At 35.6% G+C, this 25511-nt stretch overlaps 1 protein-coding gene across 7 annotated transcripts in view; it reads right to left on the reverse strand.

Annotated features, from left to right (window-relative positions):
* Positions 1-25511, reverse strand: part of EYA1 (EYA transcriptional coactivator and phosphatase 1) — a 288702-nt gene that overhangs the window by 133569 nt on the left and 129622 nt on the right. For 4 of the 7 annotated variants that reach the window (XM_054590246.1, XM_054590244.1, XM_054590245.1 and 1 more), the window contains exons 3-4: positions 12537-12586; positions 10905-11032 (exon numbers count right to left, since the gene is read on the reverse strand). In XM_054590246.1, coding sequence (XP_054446221.1) covers positions 10905-11032; positions 12537-12586 — 178 coding nt within the window. Of the gene's footprint in view, positions 1-10904; positions 11033-12536; positions 12587-17703; positions 17938-25511 lie in introns of those variants that run through there. The other 3 variants (XM_054590249.1, XM_054590248.1, XM_054590247.1) reach the window with 3 other exon arrangements.

Genomic DNA, 25511 nt, shown 5'->3' on the forward strand with positions numbered 1-25511 from the left:
ACTGGTTTATTCCTCATGGCAATTTTATGAGATATTTAAGGTTAATTGCCACATTTTGAAGATGAGGAAACTGTACCTGAAAGATGTTTAAAAACTAGCTGAAGGTCACATGGCTAGTTTCAAATTTCTTTGATTACCATACCTTTTAGGAAACCATTGGAAAGATAAAAGTTTTCTGATTAGGATTTTATCACCCTTCATCATTCCTCAGATGGAGACTGGAACAATCAATGAAAGGCACAGCAACAGGAAAGTCCCAGAATACCAGGGCATCAAATAAAAGTGTATCAGTGTATGTTGCAAATTAGCAGATGGTAAAATAAACTAGCGCGCCAAGATTGGAAGCAGATGAGCTGGCTTGGACTCAGAACCTCAATCATATATGAAAAAATGGTTTACTGGCCTACAATATAATCAACCTACCAAACTTACATCTCAGATGATGCCCTCTTCCCATCTCTTCCCTTTTTTACCAATTCACAGGAGCACCCTGACATAAACCCTACCTGCATCGTGTACTGACGAAGCAAGTACTTACTGGTACCTGATGTGTTCAGAATCCCTACAAAGGCCTGGAGGTGACAGAAGGACTTTCAAAGGAGGAGGAAATATCCTCTTCTCCCATGAAGACACTACAATAGCCAGTCCTAGTGAATATATTTTTATTCACTACATAACATTTATTACTACTTAATAGCTGCTATGTATTGAGCAGGTAATAGATGCTAATGACTATGCTTAGTATTTTAGATAGATTGTCATATTAATCTATCTAAAATACTAAGCATAGTATTTAACCTATTATCCTGTGATAAAAGTACAACCCCCATTTTGCAGTGGAGAAAGCAGAGGTTCAGAGATCAGAGATGATGATGATGATATTAATAGCCAATGGATATTAAAAACTTCCTGGGAGTCACACACTGTCCTAAGTGAGTTTCCAACTCATGTACCCATCCTCGCAGCCCTGTAGGTGGGGACTGTTATGTAATTAGTCAGCGTCACATTAACTGGTAAGTGGCAGAACTAACAGTCTGACTTCAGAGCCCTCTCCCAATCCCCTGCCCTGTTGCCTCACAAAAGTCCCATGTCAGTTACATGGTAAGTAAACAGCTGAATTTTGATTTTATAGCCCAGAATAGCCTGAGTGCAAAATCCTCCTCTTCACCAGCATTCTTACCTGTATTTTAAATATTTATTCCCTACTTCTTCTGAAGGCAAGTACCATATATAAATTTATGCTGAAAGAAATGATATTTCAGATAAAAAATGTCCTAATTCTCACCTGGAGGCTTCTCACCACCCCTTAAATACAGTTTCAAAATACCATCCAAGTACACTTCTGAAACAGACACAATCACATCCCTCTCTCCTTTATAAGCCTTCAGGTCACTCATCTCCTGCGGGACTGAATCGCAACTCCTGAACTGCGTACCAAAGGTCCTTTATCATCTCTCTGGGGGTCCCTTAGCTTCACCACTGTGCACTTCGCACAAGCCCCTCATTAACACACACACACACACACACACACACACTCTCTCTCTCTCTCTCTCCCCCCCCACCCCTCTCTCTCTCTCTCCCTCTCCTGGGATTAGGGATGTCTTTGCTACAGCTGAATAATTCTTGCTCTCTCTTCCTTCCTGGCTTGCCACCCAAAGTTTTCCTACCTCTTAGAGTTTTCAAGACTCTAAGTGTTGTCATTGTGTAGAAACCATTCTCCATCCTCAGTCACCTCAGTCCTGATCAGGCGCCCCTCCCCCTCTGAGGAGCGCGGCCCTCACTATAGTCATCTGACCATAGGTCTGCAAATCACAGGAGATGGTGAACTGCTGGCAAGCATAGTATCTGGCAAATTTCTAGACACAATCACTTAATAATATTTCTTGAATAAATTAACAATGCAACGGTGGATATACAGTATGATATGTGTTCTTTTACATACATACCTTTCATATATATTTTATATATATTTACTTTATCACCTAAGGATATTTTTTCATTGTTTTTAGAGAGAGAGATGGGGGGCAGAGAGAGAAGGAAACATTAATGAGAGAGAGAAACATTGTTTGCTTGCCTCCTGTACTTGCCCAAACCAGAAATTGAACCTGCAACCTCGGTATGTACCCTGACCAGAGATCAAACTGGCAACCTTTTGGTTTACAGACAATTCTCCAACCAACTGAACCACAATGGGCATTGCAATATTCACATATATACTTTTAATGTATAAAAATATATATAATTTATTATTATTTAGGGCCAATCATAATGCCTTACCATCATGTAAGGATACTAAACCTAAGTATACTAACTTCTTGATCTTTATATCATTGAGCTGTTTCTTGGACCGGTGGAAGCTGCTTCATCATTGCTAAATATTGTACTATTAAGTTTGACAGTTACTAGTTCAGGACAAGTGCAGATCAGTTACTACAGATCAAATTCAAATCATCAGCGATGCTGAGGGCAGGTGCTCTCTGCATGGACAGCCTATGGCTACTATATCAGTTGGTCTGCAAAATGATGATTTTCAAATCTTTGGACATGGGCTTTAGTTATGTATTAAATCTGGTAATACTTCATAAATAAAATTAATGATTCTTTTCCCTTGCAGTTAGTCAACTGTATTATGTGCTTAGTAATAAGGAACATTCGTTCAACAAGTATTTGTTGACTGCTTAATTGCTGCCAAACCTTCTGGAGGATTCTGAGGGCATAACAGTGAACAGGTCTGCCCCTGCCTTTAAGGAACCTAGAGACTCTATAAACACATATATAAACATGAGGGTGGGAATTACCTTCTGGAGGGCGGGCCCTTCCTACTACAGGCTTCCCCTGCTAGGTGAGTGTTCTAGGAACCCTTCTGTAGCAGTGTACCAGCTGGCATTGTTGTGAGAAGCTGTGTTTGGCTTTAGTGAAATTTTTTTTTGAAGACTCTTTTCAACACGTTTTCCCATTTCATGATGGGTGATTTATGAGCGCACCTGCCCACACCGCACGGAGTGTTCAGCAGTTTTTGACCAAAAACAGCATGACCTCCATGCCCCACCCTCCCTATTCACCCGATCTCACCCCGAGCAACTTTTCTTTATTTCCCTGGGTGAAAAAATGTCTTGAAAGTAAAACACTTTTCTAGTGTGGAAGAGGTGAAACAAATAAACCAAAAAATGGCAGAAGCTCTAAAAGGCATCAAAATCGAGTTCAGAAACTCTTGAGCAATGGAAAAAAGTCTCAATAAGTGCATTGCATCAAATGGAGGGCATTTGAATTGAAGGCGGCTGAAGTTTAAATATGTAAGAATAAGTACATAGTTTCTTATAAATAAATTCTGGGGGTTTTTTGGGTCCCCTCATAGATGTTTTCTTCACTGGGTCACAATCTTACAGAAAGTAATAAAAATGTTTTAAGGAGATAAAGTACTTCAATAAGAACCAAGCTTTTTGGCAATTGGAGAGTCCATGTTTTAGCATAAAGAATGTGGGCTTTGAAATTAGCCTCATGTGCCTTTGAATCTCATCTCCAACACAGATAACATAGTCACGTAAACACTTTAAAGTGAGATGCATAAGTTACCCTAACTTTTTTTGAGGATAAAATACAGTATGTAGGGAGCATAAATGTTGTGCTCAATAAATAGTAAGAACTCAGTCATTCAGTTCATATTCTTTCCTTTGCTAAAAATTATCCTTTCCACGCAAAATTCCTCTTATCAGTAATTGGTGTGATGATAAAATAGACAAGCATTTTAGATTTTGATTCATTTTATGTAAGAAAAAGTGCTTCCAATTTGTATTATGGGAGTAATAAAACATTAACTCCTTGGAGTGTGTTTGGTAGAGTTCATCTACCTATTTTTGGTGTGATAGGATATTGGAGGAGTGAAATAAAACTGAAAATTCTGCAAAACCAGCAAATTACCAGGAACATAATCATAAAATGCTTTTACTTATAATTGGGGGTCCTAAAAGTTAATATCAATCACTGATTACTCAAAACATAAGTTTTGAGAAGCCAATGATTAGCAGTCACTGAGGACAGCTATGTGACAAAAAACTTTGTCCTACCCAAAGTACAAATGGAGAATCTGTAATTACGTGTGTGTGTGTGTGTGTGTGTGTGTGTGTTTCTATTATATTGAATGTGTGAAGCTGAAGAGAGGAGGATGAATTACTCTTAGACCTTATTCCAAGTACGCACACACACACACACACACCCACAGAGACAGACACAGACACGCATACCACTATATACTACTCACCCCAAGCCATCCTTGACCATATAAGAAGTTAGGAATTACTTAAAGCAAGCAATCCATGACTGAAGAGAATTAGTTTAAATACCAACACTCACTAAAGGTTCACACATGTCCCTGGAGAGAACCAGTTTTTTCCCGGAAGACAGGATGTTCTTAGGGAAAGGTATTACTGCTTATACGAAAGTTCTGGTCCACCTTGGGAGAGGTGCCATAGAACTCTGATTCTCTGAACTATCAGGTATTGGGAGGAGGTAAAACTGTCTCGATGAAGTCATTCACTTATCAAGTAGCCTGGCTTTCTAGAAACTCTGAGCCTAGTTTCAAGCAATCAGTACTGTAGCTCCTATTCTCAGTATGGAAGACACAGTTAGCTATACATAATAGGCTAGAATATATATGCCGCCCCTGTATTCCTCTGGCTTCACATTCCCTGTCATTCTCTCTTTTCCAGCCACACTGAGCAGCTTGCTGCTCCTAGAACAGACCAGGCATGTTCCCAACACTCAGCTTTGGCAACCGTTATTCCTATGGAGGCCCCAACAAATGTCAGTTAAGCTTCCTTTCGATTGATATCCTCTAGTTCTCAAAATCAAGAGAAAAGTGACCAAATTTATCTTCCACTTAAAAGTATTTCCTAGGGTGGAAAATATTTATCTCAGCAGTAGTAAAACGGTATAACTGCTTTTTAAATTTCACAGTAATACTGCTCCAGCACAAATGTACATGCTCCAGCACAAATGTACATATAAGAATGACTTCTAATGAAAAGCAGAGATGACTTCCAATCTCTATTTAATCCCTGAGAGGTTTAACATAGACAGACGGCTGAGGGAATTATAATTAAGTCTAAAGCTTTGAAAATTAGTTAAGAGACAATCCCCTAAAAGTTCCCCTATGGAAGCATTATGCTGTGCACGCATGCTACCAGAAAGAAATCTCACGTGCTCACACACACAAGAACTTTAAGAGTGTGACAACCCTGGGGTGTTGTCCTTACACTGAAGTATTTTTGTCATCAAAGACTCTGACATTGGTCCTGTTACAGCTCCACTGTTTGCTAGAGGATGGTGTTCCCCAATCCTGAAGCCACCCACCTGTGTTGCAGTGAAGGTACTGATATTTAGGGTGAAGGTATTAGAAATGGCATTGGCACTGATGGGAATCTCATACTCTCTATGGAATAACACAGGGATTTAAAAACCCAGGCTCTGGACTCAGATGGAGTGTGACTGAAATATCAGGTCAGATACCAGTAGTGCCTCTTACAAACCATGTGCTTTCAAGGTGGCATTTAACTTTCTAGGACTCAGTTTTCTTGTGTGTAAAACAGTAATGAGTACTATAGACGTGACTATTATTTATATATGGTCTAGAAGCTAATTGATGCAGAGCACTTAGTAAGTTCCAAGAGTGCTACAAGTTTTGGGCTCACAGCAAGCCTGATCAAGCTCTGCTATTATCCCATTATACAGATAAGAAAACTGAGCCGCATAGAAGCTAACTTGCCTAAGCTCCCATAGCTAGTAAATGAGACTGTGATTCAAACTCAGTCTCTTAACCTTGATGTTGGCAATCTAAAAGGAATTTTCTGAAAATTAATGAAATAAATCAAGGAAAACAATCAGCCTAGTAACTGATAATGTTATTAGTAAAAGTAGCCATTATTACTATTAATTAGTAACAGGCATGTGATAATTATTCTCATACACTATACAGGCAAGCATAAAATCCTAACAAGTTATTTTGTTCATTCTTTCATGGCTTTTGCTAAACAATTATTTACGAGAGGCTAATTCTATAGCTACAAACTCTAAAAATATCATTTAGAAAACTCCTTTACTAACAAGGTCCCTTCATCTTCCAGAAACTAAATCATGTACAGAATAAGCAACAATAAGATTAGATTACCATTTTTCTATGGACAACAGAATATTTAACCACAAATATATAAATAAAGCCTCAAACCATAGTTTTATACACATTCACTACAGTTTACATATTTCTCATAAATAAGCTTTCTTTAAAATATTGTAATTGGATATAACAGTATTTTAATAAACGAAAATTACAGTGAAGAGAACAATCTCAGATAATTTGTTAGTGTTCTAAGCTTTGCAGAATAAAACAACTTTAAAATAACTTCTGTTAATACAGATTTGTATAATTGAATTAATCTATGACCTAAAATATGCAATAGACAACTAAATACATCTTAAAATGCAGAAAATTTATCCACCTAATTCAAGATCGTATCTCTTATCAGTTTCGAAATCTGATATACCAATTCAAAATTACTATTTAAATTACCATCAGAATTCTTGAAGCCCTATTTGTAAGGAAGATTCCAACTGTATCTGGTGTTATGTCACTTAAAGGCAAATTCATCTGCCTTAAGACCAATTTCTTCTTACGTTTGAGTCTAAATTTTCAAGAGCAAAAACCCAGAATGAGAGCTTTTACTTCTGCTAGCTCACACCTCTTTTTTTTGCACTTCTCTACTCCTCACCCCCAGACAACCAAAAATAAACACTCAAACCAGTTGTGTATAAACTGACCAATCCTAGGCTCCCAAGGACTTAAGGCAACCAGAAAAAAACAAAGATGGAAAGAATCACTGCTTTGCAAACAAGGCCTTAATTGGATCTGTAAATAAAAATCCTTTGACTGCTCCAGCCCTGAGTCCTTCTCAAGGAAGATTCTCAGCCACTTCTCACACTTACACAACGACAAGTCAGCACTGAGCCTCTCCCAGACTGAGGCTCGTCCATATACCCACAGGCTGGAAATCCTCGCAGATAAGATGCTTTAATAGCTATCTCAAAAAACATCTCCTCCAAAAGTCCCATTTCTTTAAAACTAGACTTTAACAATCTCTCTATGAAGAAATTTCTATTCCATCCTATCCTGGAAGACTAACTGTCCAACAGACCAGGAACAGCCGTTAAAAGAAAAGCCATCGTTGGTTTTCATAACCATCCCTTTGTCTCTTCCAGGTCAAACTTTAATTGTTTAATTGTAACTAAAATATTAATTTACTTGGAAACATACCACTTTTTATAGTGCTTTTCTGAATGTGAGTCAGGCATACATTTATGCTATTTTATATTTTTACCTATTCATGTTCTATAATTCAAAGATTTATAAACTGGGTAAAACCAACAGTTAACGGCAACAATAACAGTTCAGAGAGGTTGGGATCGAACATAAATGTATGAATAGTTGAAACTCTTGAAATATGAAACATTCAAACAACTATTCTAACTGAAGAACATTTCATCTAGCAAATGAAAAAGTACAATATTTGAGGCTGTAGCTCAGTGTCTTTCTGTCTTTATCCCTTAGATGAACCATGAAAATAGGCGCTAGCCTGTGAGTACAGAACCTACAAACATTGAGTCTTATGATAATTTGGCAGCAGACTTAAGAAGAAACTTAATATTCTCTGCCTCTCCATTCCATTCCCTTCTTGTTTGTTCTTCAGATGAAGTTATGGTTTTTGATACAGGAGATTTTCATGTTTTCTTAGCCTTATTATGGGGACAAGTGGTGGCAGGAAGTAAAAAATGGCTCTGAGTGAAAGAGGACAATCAATATAAATGCGGGCAAAGCCAACAACTGTGTAAACTAAGTGGAAGTTTTGTTGACCCAATTAAGGAGACCAGCTTCAATTGGGCTGCAGGGAAGCAGCTTAAATATAAATCACAGCCTAGAGAGCTAGAAATATATGTTGGGGAGTTAGGGAGAGGAGATTGATATTCTAAATGCTCTTTGAAAATTTAATGAATTTCTTGTTTTTCATTCTTCTAATTCGTTCGTAAATACTGCTGGTTTCAAAATAAGATTTTCAAAGGAGGAATAGGAAAATCTATAATGATTATATCCCAGGGAAGCTTGCCAGACATTATGACTTCACTAATTTTAAACTTAACTCCTCTAGTGGTGACTGAACGGAATGAAGCCAACACATTATAGAACATGTAAGTAGCATGATAAATTGATTCACAAACTTAGTAATAACCCAGCACTTTCTAATACTATTTGTACCTAAACAGGCATGTAATGTGGATCATGAAGAAAGCGTGAGTCCATATTTTCAAACTACATACTAAAATAAAACTGAATATCCCAGTAGTTTGACTAAAATTCCATGTTTTGGACAATTTATACTGACAACTTCTAATTTCACTTTCTAACTACTACAACCCTTGCAAAGTTGACCACTGAAGAATGCCCCAAAACAGAGGGAGATGAGTAACTGTGTATTGATCTGAAACTGGCCTAAAAAGTTAATTTCTAAAGCATAGGATAATTAAGTTTTTTTTAGGGTAAGGAATAACTTCTAAGTATTTCCCAAATGTAATGGCTCAGTAGATTACACAACTATTTAGCCTATTTTATTAATTTTGAGCTTATTTTATTTGTGCAAAAAAATTCCTGAATATGAATGTGATATCAGCTATTAAATATAAATACTCAGAAATATATCACCACTCCAGACACCCTTAAAAAGCAAACTGCACATCATTCATACAAAGCCTTCGAAGTAGTAAGTCCCCAACACATATTCAGTTTCAATATTGTGTGCTTATTTTGTTGGAGACAATTTGCAAGTAAATGATGACAAAATGAAACACCTTACCCTTACTTAATTTCTTCACCTATAAGAAAATTATTATTTCCTAATTAATCCTACCTACCTGTTGGTATATTCTGTTAAGCAAAATAATTTAACATATTTAGTCTTCTTTATATCTAAGTTACTTTAAGTAATTATCTTATTTGAACTTTTCAGTGATAAGAAGAACTGTTACATGCCTTCCCCCCGCCCCCAGCGTCCGTCAGTGGCCACCAGCTCGAGGACACTGGCGTGCGGCCCACCGGCCCGGGGACCTGAACGACTGCACAGCCCAGTCTGCGCTGTGCACTGGCCATCCTTCCACCTGAACCTGAATTCCAAATGAAAGGAAAAGGGACTGCTTGCTTTTTTTTATTGGCTCTATAAAATCTACTTAAACACTAGGATTGTTTTCCTTTAATAAATTTAAATTATTTTTTGATCACCTATTAAAATGGGAAGAAAAGAATTTCAGATGAAAAGACACCTTATTCAGATCAGCAAATTCTTTTTTTTGCAAGATCAGCAAAGTTCTTACTTTTGACAATAGCCATCCTTCATAAGCACTGGTAATGAAATTATTAAACAGAAAATACAGACTACAAGGGTGGGGAAAAGTAGGTTTACAGTTGTAAGTACATGAAACAGAGTTTATTCTTGCATTAATATTTATTAGTTTCCATACAAACTGTAAACCTATTTTTGCCCACCCCTGTATTTACACATTAAAAACATCACTTGGTATAAAAATTAAGATGTCTCGCATGAAAAACAGCTGATTTTATATTTTTCTATTATTGTAAATTTCATAACATTACTAGTTTCAAAAGCCTTCACTAATACATATTGGAATACTGCATCAGACAATTTTATGGCAGTTAGCTTTGTTTATTTTTAAGAAATGTGATAAAAGATCACCATGGTGATTGGAAAATGATGGTTAAGGTTTTTGTTTATGGATGAAATTCTAACATGAATAATTTATTGATCTTCTAGTGAAACTTATGCTCCAAGTTCATCAAGGTCCAGAGGTTTAGTAGGGAATAAATAAGCAAAAATATCTGTGAAGAAGTAATTTTTCAATAGGCAAAGGTAGAAATAAATACAATGTAACATATAACACAGCCTCCCATATGCTAAAGTTTTAAAAATATACACAGTACCTAAACATGAATAACAGCTTACAATATATATATATATTTTCTTATATGTTTAAATTTAGTACCTAAGTGTGAATAACAGCTTACTATATCTATATATCTATATATATCTATATAGACATACATAGATATATATAGTTCTTGCTTATATGCTTAGACTTAGGTATGGGATTAAAGTAGGTATTTGTATTTATATAACATACATATACATAAATATTCATGTATTAATCATAGAAAAATAATCGTAAGAGTACTGTTTAAAGTATATTATTTAACCTTTAAGAAAGCAAATTTTGTGTATCATTGAAATGAAGATATATATTTGTAAACAATAAATTTCTTTTTTTTCTACTTATTTATAACTTAATGGCCAAATCCCCCAAAACACCAGACATGCAAATTATTTTATTGATATTTAGAAACAACCCAGTCCAATGTTACATTTAAACATGTGTTACTTTTAAATGTAACAAAATGGTTGTATTTAGTGACAAAAAGGAAAGTAAAATAAAGGAAATAATTCCAAATTGTTGTTACTCATAAAGCAAACCAGTGCAAATTGATAGTGTGCTGTGGAGAATGGTCACAGGCGATAAAACAGAAAGGTTAAAAATGTTATGCACACACTGTATGTATAATATGCAGGTATATGCATCTATGCAAAATAAAACCAGTCTATGTAATGTTATAATAAGCTAATGATGTCCAGCTCCTAGCTAATGGTGAGCACTGATTCATAAGTCAAATTACCTAAAGGGGAAATAGAACAGTAGTTCTGTGGATTTGACAATTGAATTCATAACCACCTAATAACAAAGCGAACAGTGATGCAGAAGCAAGGTGCAAAGTAAACAGTGAGAAGGCAGACACTCACCTTCGGTGCCATTGGGAGTCATGGAATTACTATTTATATGAGAGTTATCGAGTTTGGGGCCACTGGGGGATTCACTACTACCACTCAGACGGCTATGCGGGCTGGTTAGATCCTGCATTTCCATAGACCTAAAGACAAGAAGCCTTCCGTTTGACACATGTACCAAATTCATAACGCCACTATTTAATGCGCTAACGACTTGACACCTTCTTTGAAACACATTCGCACAAAAGTCTCATTGTATCTATTTTCTTAGACTCAAAATAGTTCATCTTACATTTTACCTTCGGTCATCCTTTCATAACATGTCGTAATGAAAGGTGTCAGTCACTTGCCTTACCTATCCAGCCAAACATTCACATGGAGCTTTAAAATCTATTTTTTTCTCTTATACAGCTCATCAAGTTACAAGATCTAATGAAACAATTACATCTATTTTAATTTTCGAAAAAAATGCTGTCATGCTTCTTTTACATAAAAACAAAGGCAATATGTTTTGTAAAAGAAAACACAAAGGTATAAACAGGTATAATAGAAATAAAATCACTGTGCAATGGAATCCGTTTCATCTAATAAATTAGCACTAAGTACTTCCCTATAATTTACCACCCAGTTGTAATTTAATGGGTCTCCAAACCAAATAAAACACTTGAAGCCTATAGTCCAGTGACAGGGAATGAGATAGTTCTGATGCATGTGTTTACTCTGGCAAACTGCTTAATTGTTCCTCTGTTTCCCTTGAAACAAATGCAGCATTAAAACATTATGATGTCGACTCACTTGTTTGCTTTGTGGATTACATACAGCGTGCCCAATTGAAAAGGGACGAGGCCGACACACAGGCAGTCCTGTGAGCATTAGCACTCGGAATACCTCAGCTGTCACTCAGGGAAGTAACACTGCTGCTTCAGTGCTCGAATTGTGCAGTTTTACCATATAAAGACAGTTAAACCTCCACTGAAAGTTCTTAGACTCAGCAATTACTTATTCTGTAAAAAGGTACGGAAGCCACTACTCATGTTCACAATTGTACAAACTATCCATGCATATATTAAAGAAGAGAGGAGAGGATTTATTGAAAGTGACTAACAACACACCTCGATGCCGTTTTGTTTTTGAAGTTTTGGAAGAGCTAAGGCCCATTCACTTTATTTTAAACGTATGGGTTTGCGGGTGCATAGTGTGTCTCTGTGAAACGGAGACAGTCTGCCTCTCACCCTCTCACCAGGTCGCTGCAAGTCAGACACTTTAATCTGGAGGTTGCACTTAAGCTGATTTAGGATGGTTTAATGTGAACCATTTCTCTTCTAGAGTGAGTTTTCACTTCTCCAAACCTTCTAAATTCAAACTGGAAATGGTTTGAAATCCATTTTTTTCCCTCTCCTGATCCCCTTTATCTTCAGTTTGCCTGTCTCCAGAAAACTATAGCCCATAATCATTTTCAAACCCAGGCTCCTATTCCCTTTCTACATACTCAAAATGTTTTCAGATCACACACACGCAAATTGCTAAGTAATTTCCAACCCAGGCTGTTGCTATTAATAGCAATAATTAAGAAATACTAGACAAAAATAGATATGGGTCATACAGAGGTAATCTCCAAAAAATGTCAAATATCAATAATATCCTTACCTGCAACTTGAGGAAACAGCAACATCTGAACAGGTTTGAGGTGTTTGCACCTGTGATCAGGGGTAAAAAATTAGAAGCTGTTGTTACTCTGCTTCGGTGTCAGCTCTTAATTACACAGAGCACATGGCTGAGAACCACAATGCTCCCTTTTAACCAAAAGAGAAAAAGGAGGATACTGCAGCAGTGAAAGGCATATTGTCTTTAAGTTAAGGTCTCTACTGTTGTTTCCTCCTGCAGGTCTAACCCTCCTCCTCCCCTGGTCAGGGGGGAAGGCGGCCAAATGACTGGATAGTGATTCATCACTGGCCTATGACAGCTGCAAACGGGATTACCCCTCCCCCAATCAACATGCAAAGCAGCCTTGCCCAGGCAGCTTGGAAAAGGTGCTTGGAAAAAAATCTCTATTAGCGAAATGAGTGTGTTTCACAGCAGTCCTTCAGGCCATCATCCTCCAGCATCCTCAGAAGATCTTTCATCTACTACTATCACCAGCTGAAACGGAGTTCCCGCCCACCTCTTTGACTCCCAACAGTTTCTTATCCTTATCACCAGAGTTTTCTCCTATATTGACTGCTTGTCATTTCACATTTACTGAAAGAGCTTCTGGGCAACTTCCAGGCCATACTGGACTACCTACAAATGGCAAAGGCAAGTTTTCATACTCCAAGCCCCATCATGGAGCAATATGCTTATTTACCCATGCAGATGGGAAACGCAGCGTAAGCTTATTCCTCACTGCCTGGTAAAATAGAAAAAGCACTTTGCTTTGGTTCAGTCTCCCATCTTTTAAACCAGAAAGACAATGGATAATACAATAATCGGTTCAACGTCCCAGGAAGCCAGCAATTTCGGTGTCCTTTGTCTCCAGAAGAATCTGTATTTCGGGACCTCACTGAACAACTAATTTAACAGGTGTGCAGGCTTTTCTCGCCTCTGCCCATCTTGCAGAGGCAGTGCCAACTGCCAGCAGGTGATAAGCTCAGGTGAAGGTGGGCTGCTGGCTTCACACTCAGGCTGACGCCTCAGTAAAGAGCATTCTGCATAACATTCAAAATGACTCAGAATTCCAGATCTTTGATGTGCATTTTCATTCAACCTGAACTGACATCAATTAGGGCTACAGAACAAAGTTGAGAGCTGGAGCATCTCACATGGCATTAAAGTTATCCAGCTAAATATCTACTGTTGAGTCCTCTTCTTTTTAAATTATGGTTTATGAAATTAATACCACCTCTTGGACAAGAATGAAGCATCGTCAAAATCTAAATGTCTTGGTATAATGTAATATGCAATTTCTAGATATGCTTCTCTATAATATGTGCAGGATGAAAAATACTTTTTAAGAGTTTTTTAAGAGATGCATAAGCATTAAATGAAAATTTAATTTTGATGCCTATACATAGGTCATTTTGTGATAAGTCTTCTGTAATTTTTGTTAAAATTAATGTTCTCCCTTAGAAACTGCAGCAATATACCTCAAGGATAAATTTCCTTTTTTTCCACTTTTATACACCTGGAATAAATTATAGGTGAGAACTAACTTAGTTTTAAGAACTCTCTTGGCTTAATTATGTGAAAGAGTATGTAAAACATACTCTCTGTTTAATGTTAAAGTGTTAAAATACATTCCTATTTTAACATTAGCTAGATAGTATAATCCTGGAAATGTAATTTTAGTTCATTGTATACTTTGAAAGTTTGATTATATTTGAGGCTTAACCTATCATATTTAAATTTCAAAGTCAAAGTGTTAATTAAAATGAACTTCAAAATAAGAATTATTCTAACACTTTTCTTGCTGAAAAAATGTATTTTCACAACATAATTCTTTTCTGCTGACTTGACTCAGTCTCTACTGTACTTTTTCTACACTACAATTTTTGAAAGTCCACATCCAGGATCTTCATTTCATTAAGTATACTTCAGATATATTCTTTTGTGTCTCAAGGATTATTTAAACCATGTGTTGTGTGTTACTGTATTTAAAAATGACTCTTTAATCAAAATAACTTTAAAACAACTAATCCTCACTTAGGCTGGTCAGCTGAATCCACATCGTGGTCCAGGAAAAATAAATCTACTCTCAAGAATGCGAATGCAGACAACAATTAGACACAGATGTGAACAAAATTAGTTACAGTTTACAAAATGCTACACTTCACATGCTTTTAGTTTTTTACGTGTAGTACAAGATTACAGTGCAGTAAGGAAACATAGTCTCTTATAATGACTTATCTAAAAAGAACACCTATTTCTGATTGGTGTTGATTTTCTCTTATGTATGGCAATATCTCTGGAAGTGTTTGTGTTTCCAAGGTTTAAAACCATAATGTGTTCCAGAAATAATTAGGCGTATTTACATTCAAAAGAGAAAAATTATTTCATGGTTTTCAGAAAAATGCTGTTAGGCATGAGTAAGCTCACATTTTCCGCTTTACATCCATAAACTTAGTATTTCTTGTCTTCTCCTAATCTGGTATTTTTAATTCAAATGCTCCTATGAGTGCAAAAAATATTTCCCATAACATTATAAATGTTCATCTTATATTACAATGAAGTCATTTCACTTAAATGCTTTTTAAAACTCTTTGTATGGAATACCCAGAGTAGCATATTGCTACTGAAAATACAAAGAGAAAAAAGATAGCAGAACTTCTGAGAATTTAAATTCAAGCTCCTAAACTAGTAACTCTGACTTCTGATTAGTTAATGAGGTCTTTTAAGTTTGCCTTTTTTCTAATTAAATTTATAATTCTTCACAGATGTAACTTTTGTTGATGTTCAATTTGTCTCTCTCATTTTGTTAAACCTCACATAGTACTTCGCCAATCCATTGAATAGCCACATTAAATCTGTTAATACCATGCTCTTCAACCCCAGAAATTATTTCCAGAAGGCAAACTTGCTTTGAGAGATCATCAAACAAGACTTAAGGTACACATTTTATCACATTTTCCCTACCACAGAGCTCAGGATGCAGAGCAAAATTCATGACTTTTGCACTGTTTATTATACTTTGCTAAATTACAAATCAAAAGCATCTGACAGAAGATCATGTATGAAGCCAAAAAGTTAATAATGTTCTGTGAAAAGTAAACTGTAAATGGAAAGGGATTCTAAATCTCAGCAGCACAGAGCAAATAAAATGTAGGTACTTGTCTAAATTATGGGTTTTCCACAGGTTTTTCTGCTTGCTAGAAGCAATTTTTATAAAATGACTATAATTTTAAACTTTCTTTTTTCAAACTGAAAAAAAATTTCAAAGTGAAAGTACTGAACTTATCTAAATAAATAGAGTTGGCAGGCAACTACTTTTGCCCAGCCACAGATCAACCTGAGTACTCCTAAATTTGAAAGACAATGGCAATTTTCTAATCAGAATGTATTTTATAGAAAAAAATTGTGCCTTAGGCATAAATTTGCTTGTTAATCAGAATATATTCTTGCTAAAATTCTCCTCAATCAATATTTTTATCTATGGTGTCAATGCTGTGATAAAAATCTAAACCTAAAATTGAAATAAACGTCTGCCAAGAAGTGGATGGATGCCTTTCAAATGTTAACATTTATTTCCTTCTTTATCAAAGACTCCATAAAATGACTGCTTTAATGCTATTACTGATTTTAATGTAATATGCTGTATTACTTGAAGTATCTCGTTTAAAGACAAAATAGTCTCCTTGAACACAAAAACGAGTATTTAAATGACACTAGTTCTGCCTATAGTTTTAAATAATTGTTTTCAAAATTAGCATTTATTTAAAATATCAAACCAAATACTTTTGATATCTGATTAAATGGAAGTAGTTTAATTCCCGCTGCAAGTTATTCCTCATTCCAATGTATTCTTATAAAATACATTATCACATTCAAATGGAAATTGTCTTTTGAGAAAATCATTTATCATGACTAGGAAACTCACAGAGCCGTTGACTTGCCTTTGGCTCTCTCAAACTGAACAGTGGCTCAGTTAGGCTTCTCTGTCTGTCACCGCGAAGAGTTTTCAGGACTGAAACTCCATTGCTGCTTGTTCACTTAACGAACACTTTGGGCCTTAGAAGGACTCAAGCAGCGAGGAAGTCAAATAGTTGATAATGCAAAAAAAGGCATGATTGTTCACATATGCATGTCCTCAAATCCAAAGGTGGGCTAAAACACTCATACAAGCCTAAAATAAAACCTACTCTGAAAGACACATTAAAAAAATAATTCCAAACCTATAAAACTATATGCTGTGTGCTTAACTACCAACTTTTTATACCCCTTGTCATTGTAAGAAATGAAATATAAAAACGCTTGTCTCAATTCAATGACAGCTCTGAATTTACTGAATTCTTGCAAATGCTATGCTTAAATGTGTTCGAAAACTCCTCCCAAGACATACACACCCCTGAGTCATTAGCAATTCATGCACTGATTCTGAATGACAAATATTTTAAATGGTAATTCAGAAGTTTAGGAATCTTGTTTTTAAATTTCAAGGTCCATTCAAGTCACATAAAGTGTCAATAAGTGAAAAATATGTTAACTTGGCAAATGTTTATTATTTCATCTTTTGAGGATGAGCCTGTTTAATATGTTTGGGAAATTTGTTTATTGAAGCAAAAGGATTTCCTTCCTTAAAAGTGGTATCTATTTCTGTTGTCCTCTCAAAATGTTAATTTCTTCCTCGTTTTCTCATATCAGTCTAAAGTGTGTAGGAAAAGCTGTCTCTGTGTTGCAATGGCTAGATACCTTATCTATAATACCTATATATAGATATATACACATCGCCTTATTCAATATCACATGATAATAGTTGGGGTTCGTGCAGCAATTCATTACAGAGATATGAAGTAATCTCCCTACAACAATATAGCCGTGCATTATACTTATTGATATAGATCACAACAAAAGTAGTTGTTAACAATTAATTTGTAATTATCTGTTAATGATTCTAATCGCTCAGATAATTTGGGTGTTAAGAATTATACATTTGTGATGGAACCCTGTGGCTTGTAAAGTACTAGGTACAAAGTGTCATAATCTTCCCCATGCCCTAATGTTTTCGTATTAAAAGAAACCAAAACAAAATACTAAAAGCGCTCCTGTTATCTTGAGCTTTGCCCAGAGGACAGCTGTTGTCAGTCACTACAATTTTTCAAACAGTCAGCTTGTACTTACTTACAGCGCTTACATCTGCTGCATCCGCCAGTTTAATGCGCTCCTTCGAATTTTCTGGTTTAGCAAACCTCCATTCCTGACATAGTTTTGCTCCTGGACAAGGACGCGGGAGGGCTTTTAGGAGCTCTCGGAATAGCTGGGCGCTTCTGGAAGCGGAGCGCGTCTGGAGGGCAGAGCCCGGCCGCGGGGACAGCCGCCTGGCCGCTGCTGCAGGCTCGGGCTGCCGAGCGACTGAGCGAAAACGCGGTCCCCAGAAAGAAAACCGCCACAGTGGCCGGTAACAGGAAGGCTTACAGTCGGAAGTGGCACGGGAGAGTTTCTACCTCGCCCCAAACTCGGAGCCATCAGCTCCCACCGTGCTGTTTAGAGACCGCCTTGAGCCCTGTGCTCCCAGCAAACAGCAGCAGCTGATAGCATCTGAGCGCCCCAGACAAAGAAACAGCAGAATCTCATCCCCGGTTTGTTTGCGCAGCCTTGTAGGTCTGCCCGTGCAGCCTCGGGGCTTTTTTGTTGTTGTTTTTGCAACGCAAACCACAGCTATTCTCTTGTCCTAACCTTATTGGTTTAAATGCAACAATTGAAAGGAGCACTGTTGGTCTGACTCAACCTTGCTGCTTAAAAAAAAAAAAATTATTATATAAATGAACGCGCCCCATGCTATCAGAATAAACAGCTGTGTGAGAACTTCTCGGAGACACTGTCAACACATCTCTGGCTACAGCAGCTACCAATTACGAGCTTTAGGGAGTAGTTACGCGTTATCTTTTATACTTTTCCAAAACTTTTTTTCAGGCCCTGGAACTTGGGGAAGCGATGCTTTTCAAATATTGTTTTCCGAATGTAACAATTGACAGGTCTGGGGAAAATTTAAAAAAAAGAATAGAATGGCCATTTCCACATTAAGTACGTAAAGAGAGGCGAAAAAGGCAAATGTGTAAGCTATTACCAGTTTAACAATGGAAGCCTGAACGATGATTCTGCAGAGGTTTCTAGAATGACAAGTTTTACCTGAACAACTTTTGTGGATATGAACCAAATAATATTGCAGTGTTAATATTTTTAAAGGATTTTTGGGAAAAGATTTATCTAGAACTCTTTCTTTACAGTCTGGCTCTTCAAAAAATTGTAACTAAACTCAATCTGTGCATGAAAATTTGTAATACCTGGAGAGTTGAGTTATTCAGATTATGACTAAATTGGAGCTCCAGTTTAAGATACTTAGTTACTATCATGTTTTAGGTAAATAAATGACTTGAATTATTAGATTGATTACAACCATTTTATAGATTTCAAGTATTTATTGAAGGCATCACTTATGTTACGTATTATTATGTGCCTGCCTTATGCCACAGTTCAAACACCAATGTTTATTTTTGATACTATTCACCGATCAAAACCAATTTTGTACTCTAAAATAAAATCTTTATACCCACTGGATTTTCCTTAAAACTGGTTTGTCATTACCAATAATACTATTCTATGTATTTGGTCTTTTTATTAGTAATAAAAAGTATCTTTTTGTTAAGGCTCTTATCTTGATATGAAAAAAACATTTTAAAAATCACAGCAACTTTTTAAATGATTTTACAATACATTTTCAGATCATAAACTAATAAAGCAGATAGACACAGTCTTACCTTTCCTTTGCTAATTTGTAAATGAAAGCACCATTCTGATGCGAACGAAACAAAAAGCTTCTAATGATCAAAATTCAATATGGACTCTCCCCAAATCCCCCCCGAAAGGATACCAATCTGAGTTCCTCAGAAAAGAACGTTTGTTCAACCTAAGAGACAGCTTAAACTGCAAACTCACCTAGGATTTCGTTGTGTATGGTAGTGGCAAGGAATCATGGGCTAGTCATCTACCATATTTGGGAGGCCAGGTCAAAAATCAGTTGATTGCTATTGGATCAGCAGAAATAGAATGACGTTATAACTACAGCACTTTCTCAGACCAGAAGTATCAGTTATTCAATATGCTAAAGTATATAGGCAGAAAATAAAATATAGCATATAATGGAGGTTTCTAGTGCTGTGAGTAAAATGTAATGTTACATTAATTCAATCTATGATATCAAACAATGATGCTTTTGCTATCATATTTATTTCTAAGCTCCATAAAATATAAAATTTGAGGTTCTGGTTGGAAAATTCAACTCTGTTTGAAACTTTACATTAAGCTATTATACTCATGTTTCCCACAATTTAAAGTTTATTTCTGATATAAAAGGGTAAAACATTATCTTTCTGATCCGTGAAAGACTGTATTGGCAAATCCAAAAGGCACTAATCACATGAAGTCAGGACCGTGGGGATATCATGTAAAGTATTTGATTTTTGTATATAATTGCTTATATTGTAATCAAATTTATTACATTAGTTTTTATATTGAAATTCAATTATTTTATTGATATAACACAAGATACCATTAAAGAAATGAGGCACACAATTACGAAGGAATTTATGAAAAGCATGAACATAACATGACCACTAATACACGATACAGGTCACACACATCAATATTATGTAACAAAGAGCTTAGTCATTGGCTAAAAGAAATATCCATGTGCATATATAGCACATTTAAATGATTTCCTTTCCTAAATCAGAATTAGATAAAAACAATCATATGCTCATCCATAAATTGGTTACTACTTTGGATATTAAATAGGTAATAATTACCATACAATTTGTACCCCAAATATTCTCTGATAGCCAAATGTAAGCCATCACTAATAAGACCCAACTTGTGGTGTACTGTTAACTCCCTATATCTAATTTTTTACCAACTCTAATTACACACTTAACCATAAACTTTAAGGACCAAGGTGTTCCCTAAATAAAATCATGTATATCACAACAGAAATTAAGGAAAATTTGCTGAAATTTTGCCGTTAGTAAAGACAGATAATTGTAGAAAACATTACTATTTGATATTTCCTGCAGAAATTTCAACACGTAAACACATGAATAGAAGTAAAATATTTCCTAATATGCTTTTTCCTTACTAAAACAAAATTGTAGACCTATATAGTCATGTGTGGGTATGTATATATGTGTGTGTGTGTATATATATATAATTTATGTACATATATAAAATTTTATCTGGAAAAGTAAAACACTTGAAACAGTCAATTATAACAAAATGTTTAAATACTCTCAAAGAGGCAATATCTTTGTATCTCCAAATAGGTTTTATCTTACAGAGCAAGCTGTTGCCTAGATATGTGCCTGATTATATGGAAGTCTACAATTTTGATAAAAATTGTTAGTGCTTTTCAACTAACAGAGAATTTTAAATAAAGTCATGATTACAAAAATAAACAAATGTCAATTTTTAAAAAATGTAAGAGAAGATATAAGGGATTCATTAGAACAATAAAAAAGGTAACTTGGAACTTTTCTAAAACTACATGAATAAGCAGTTGATGAACCAAATTATATATAACAAACATTGAGAAAACAAAGAATACAACACAAATGTGATTTTCCCTTTTCTATTTCAGTAACAATTGATAAAGTTCTTGAGTAGCTGTGAAGTTTCCAATAAAAGATGCACTCAGAAGTCATTTTTCTTCTATTTGTGTTTACCTTTCAATATTTTTTGAATTAAGCATGAATGCTATTACCTGGTCCAATGTAAACCATCTCTTATCTCTCTGTTTCCTCCTTTCTTATAAGATTATGCCTCGAGAGCAATGGGATACATTGCAAAATACAATTAGCACTTCAAGATCAGTGCTTTTTCTTCAAAAGCAAAATCCTAGTTATTATTTCTTCTATGTTATTAAAATCAATAATATCTGCAAGTAGTCAACATTTTGCAATTCAAACTGTTCAAATTGGAACATGAAATAAAGTATTCTGGGATGCTGTGCTTCTAGTCCTCTACTTCCAGATAGCTCTATTTTCTCGTGGTTCCTGCCATAGCACTACACCTTGGGCTTTTTTAGGGAATTCTGGAGCAGTGTCCGGATAGCTGACATTACGCTCCTCGCTGGCATTTTGAGCAGTCATTTCCATGACCTATTCTTTCACTGGCACAAGTCCTACAATGAGGGTCCTACTCCCAGAAGCCCTTTGCTGAAATGCAACCAAGTAAAACAACCTCTATTTATTTTAAGAATAATGTTAAGCCCACCAAACTGAATGTCTACCAGTATTTTGCTAAACGTTTTCCATTCAAACTCCAACATGAGCAGCTTTTATCAGTAAATTTAAGGAGGCAATGACTATCTATTCTCTGTAGCATGGAAAATCATTTTAATAAATATTTTAGTCTTTATATCAATACAATATAGAAATATGACCTATTTCCTGTCCCCTTAATAAGCACATTTTTTTCATATAAATAATGACCATTTATTTAGGTAGGGTGAAAGACATGTTATCCTATGTAGTATTGACTGCCTATAGAATTTAAAAAAATTATTATTCTTAATAGAAACTTGGAGCAGCACTTCTTGAAATAATGACAATCAATACAGCAGCAGATTTTTAAGAAAAGAGAATGGGATGGTAGAGATACTTTAAGAAAAATGTGACATATCAGGTTTTCTATTTTAAAATCAAATGATTTTCCAAAATGGCAAACAGAGTTACTTCTTCTACGTTCTGCCAAAAATATGAAAATAATTAGTCTTGGAAGCATATGCTTAATCTCAGCAATATGCTATTTTGCTTTTTCACACTGTAAGATGGATTTCTGTTGACATGGAGCAACCTAGAAAATGCAGGTTGTCTCCTCATCAGCCATTTTTTTCTCTCTAAGCCATGGGCAAAACTAGCCTTGTCAGCACCTCCCATACATGTAAGAGGATCTGGAAATTTGCTTTGTGTTCTCCAGGTTTCATGACAGCTGAGTTCACAGTTTTTAAATTCATCAGAAACAGTAAATATCTCATGGAAGAGGGAAGGGAATTAGCATTTCTTGAGTGCGTACTATGTACCAGGCACTGTGCTAGGCATTTTATGTGAGTCTTCATTTATTTTAACAAATAATGTCACAGTTTCTCTCTTAAATCTGTTTTTTTAAAATGTCTCCCCCCATTGTTTGTTCTGGAGTCGGCCTCCCTTTTCTAGCACCATCTAGGTTACCATCCAATGGCAGATGGAGCATTGGGACACTAGTGTGTCCAGGTTGCATAATCATTGTGGAGCAAGTGACACCCCATAGAGTTAATGAATCCAGAAAGGTGTGTGATTATATATCGAAATGATACATTTAATATAGAATAGGCATCACTATAAAATATCTTATTATTCATGAACACATTTACAAGTTAGTTCACAGATTCAAAAATAAAAGTACATTAAATAGTCAACAGGGAAAAAATGTGATGAATCCTTAATCTTAAAATGATCAAATCAGGAGATATATATTTTTCTCATTATTTAGTCAAAAAGGTGAACTCTCTTCCTAAAGTAGGGATTATAAAGAGTCCCAATTTTTTCTTTATAATGAAAAGGAGAAGTTAAGGGTCTGAGTTCACAACAAGCAATTATATGACAACTCATTTCACAGTTCTGTCTATTTCTTCCCTTTAGTATTCCTTAGTTTCAGTGTGATATGCTTTGATCTTAATAGCTATTACATCATAAACACTTGATTTGTTCACTGAGGAAATAATTGCATCCAAAATGCCCTCCAAGTCTCCTTATGCATTTGGAGGTATAGTTTAAGGATTCTGAATCAAGAAGCTCTATTATTGTTACAGAGGAAATGCCAAGAAAGGGAAAAATAAAAAACCAAAACCTAATAACCTATAGATTTTTTTTTTCCTTGCTTCAAGCAGCATTAACTTTTCCCCCTCCAGTCTCCCAATTGGAAAAAAAAAAAAAAAGTAACCTCTAAAGCTGTTTTAGACAGAAGGTCAGAATTCAAAGGCTCGGTAACTTAATCCACAGTGCGCTGCAATCACATTGCTATTGGAAACACAACCAGAAGCACCATTATTCTAGATGTTTTTATTAAGCAATGTCAATAGGTATACAACCTGGAGATTTCTCTCTACTGTAAAGATTCATACTTTCAAGAGATCAAGTTGCCTTCGGTCCTTGTATTTTACTTTAGAAAACTATAGAGTAAGAAAAAAAATAGACTGCATTTCATACTAGGGAAAACAATAGCTTCAGTTAGTTCAAATACTGAAAGAGAGGCCCTTTTTAATATCAAAATGTGAATAAAGATAAAAGAATTTTAGTCTTTAGATTCTCAATAGAATTCTTATTTCAGATTGTTTATTATTTGGAGTATTATGCTGATTTTTTTTTAAAGTTTGTGGTTCATGTTCTTTCAAAAAATGGAAATCTGGAAGCATCCATTGCTTCTTTTAGGGATTCTATTTTAACATCATCCATAATCTGGTTTACCTGAATTACATAGTAAAACAAAGTCAAAGATCCAGGGTTTTCTGAATCAGAAGATTTTAAATGTGTGTGATTTTTTTAAAAACAACATGCTGGTGGATAGGGAGTTACAGGTTGATGGCTGTTTTTTTTTTTTTTTTGTAATCAGTATGAGGAAAAACAAATAGTTTACCAAGAGGTCAGACAGCCTGTGGAGGGGAACTCTACAGCACGGCCATCATTGACAAGCCCTGCTGAAAGATTCACAGAGCCCCCATTAACTCTGCCCCCTGGGAGAACTGCTCCCTCTTCTTCTTGTCCTTGTCTGAGAGGACAGCCTTCCTCACAGGCAGAGTGAGTGGAGAGGTAAGGAGGAGGTGATGGAGTGACAGGACAAAAACAAAGTGGAAAAAAGAAATTATTCAAGGCAATAATCGGAAAACGAACTCCAGGATCCCAAGCATTTTTCAAAGAACATGCATCTCTGACGGACATCCTAAAGGAAATAACATAATGCTTTTGGATAGGCAGATTTTATGTTTTAAATTTATTGTACCATTAGAAGTATAACCACTGCTTTTGAGAGGCATTGCATTTGATAAACTTAAAAATAAAAAAAAATGACCTACCTCACGATAAATAAACCATGATTAATTATTGAAGACTGTTTAAAAGAAGAATCCACATCTCTAAGATCTATTTACAGATTTTCAAACTTGTGCCTATTACCAATCAATGAATGACCTACATTTGAAAAAAGAAGATGTTTTAAATATTTCACATGAAGACCTTCATGAATAGGCATACGATAACCCTGAATTGCTTCTCCCATTTTTATACCATTTTCTATACTTTTGAATTTATTTCTATCACTGTTCAAGGCTTATGCTGTCCTTTTCCTTAAACATGCAGAATTATTAAACTCTATAGTGAAGGGTACCACTCACTAGACATTTAAGACAAGTGCACTAGAGATTTGAGTTCTAATTCTAGCTTCAGCATGGGTTCTCTCTGTGCCCATCATTATTACATTATGCAGACAGTACTCTCAATTTATAATCTACAAACAGGCTAACTACAAAATGGGTGCAAGAAGGTCACATACCTTACCAAAACATCATGGGGATGAAAATGTCCACTGCTGTGGTAAAGCTCTCCTGGATAGTAAAATAGCAACAGAAAACTGAATTTCAAATCAATCTAATTAAATGAGTGTAGAATGAGTGCTCAGACAGGGCATGGCAAATTTCCAGTATCAGCATAGCTTGGCACATATAAGAAATGCTCAATAAATGTCATATAAATTAACTAATACACACACACTTGGATACCTGATAAAATATGGCTCTGGTTTGAGAAAGAAAAATGACTTCCCTGAATTTCCTTTGTTTCTATGTTTTCCATTATTTTCCTTACACATTGTTATATTTGCACCCCATTGGGAACTCTAAAGTTGGACTGG

This window comes from Pteronotus mesoamericanus, unplaced genomic scaffold (genome assembly GCF_021234165.1).
Source record: "Pteronotus mesoamericanus isolate MK-2021 breed Mesoamerican mustached bat unplaced genomic scaffold, CSHL_Meso_final scaffold_174, whole genome shotgun sequence".
Lineage (NCBI taxonomy): Eukaryota > Metazoa > Chordata > Mammalia > Chiroptera > Mormoopidae > Pteronotus > Pteronotus mesoamericanus.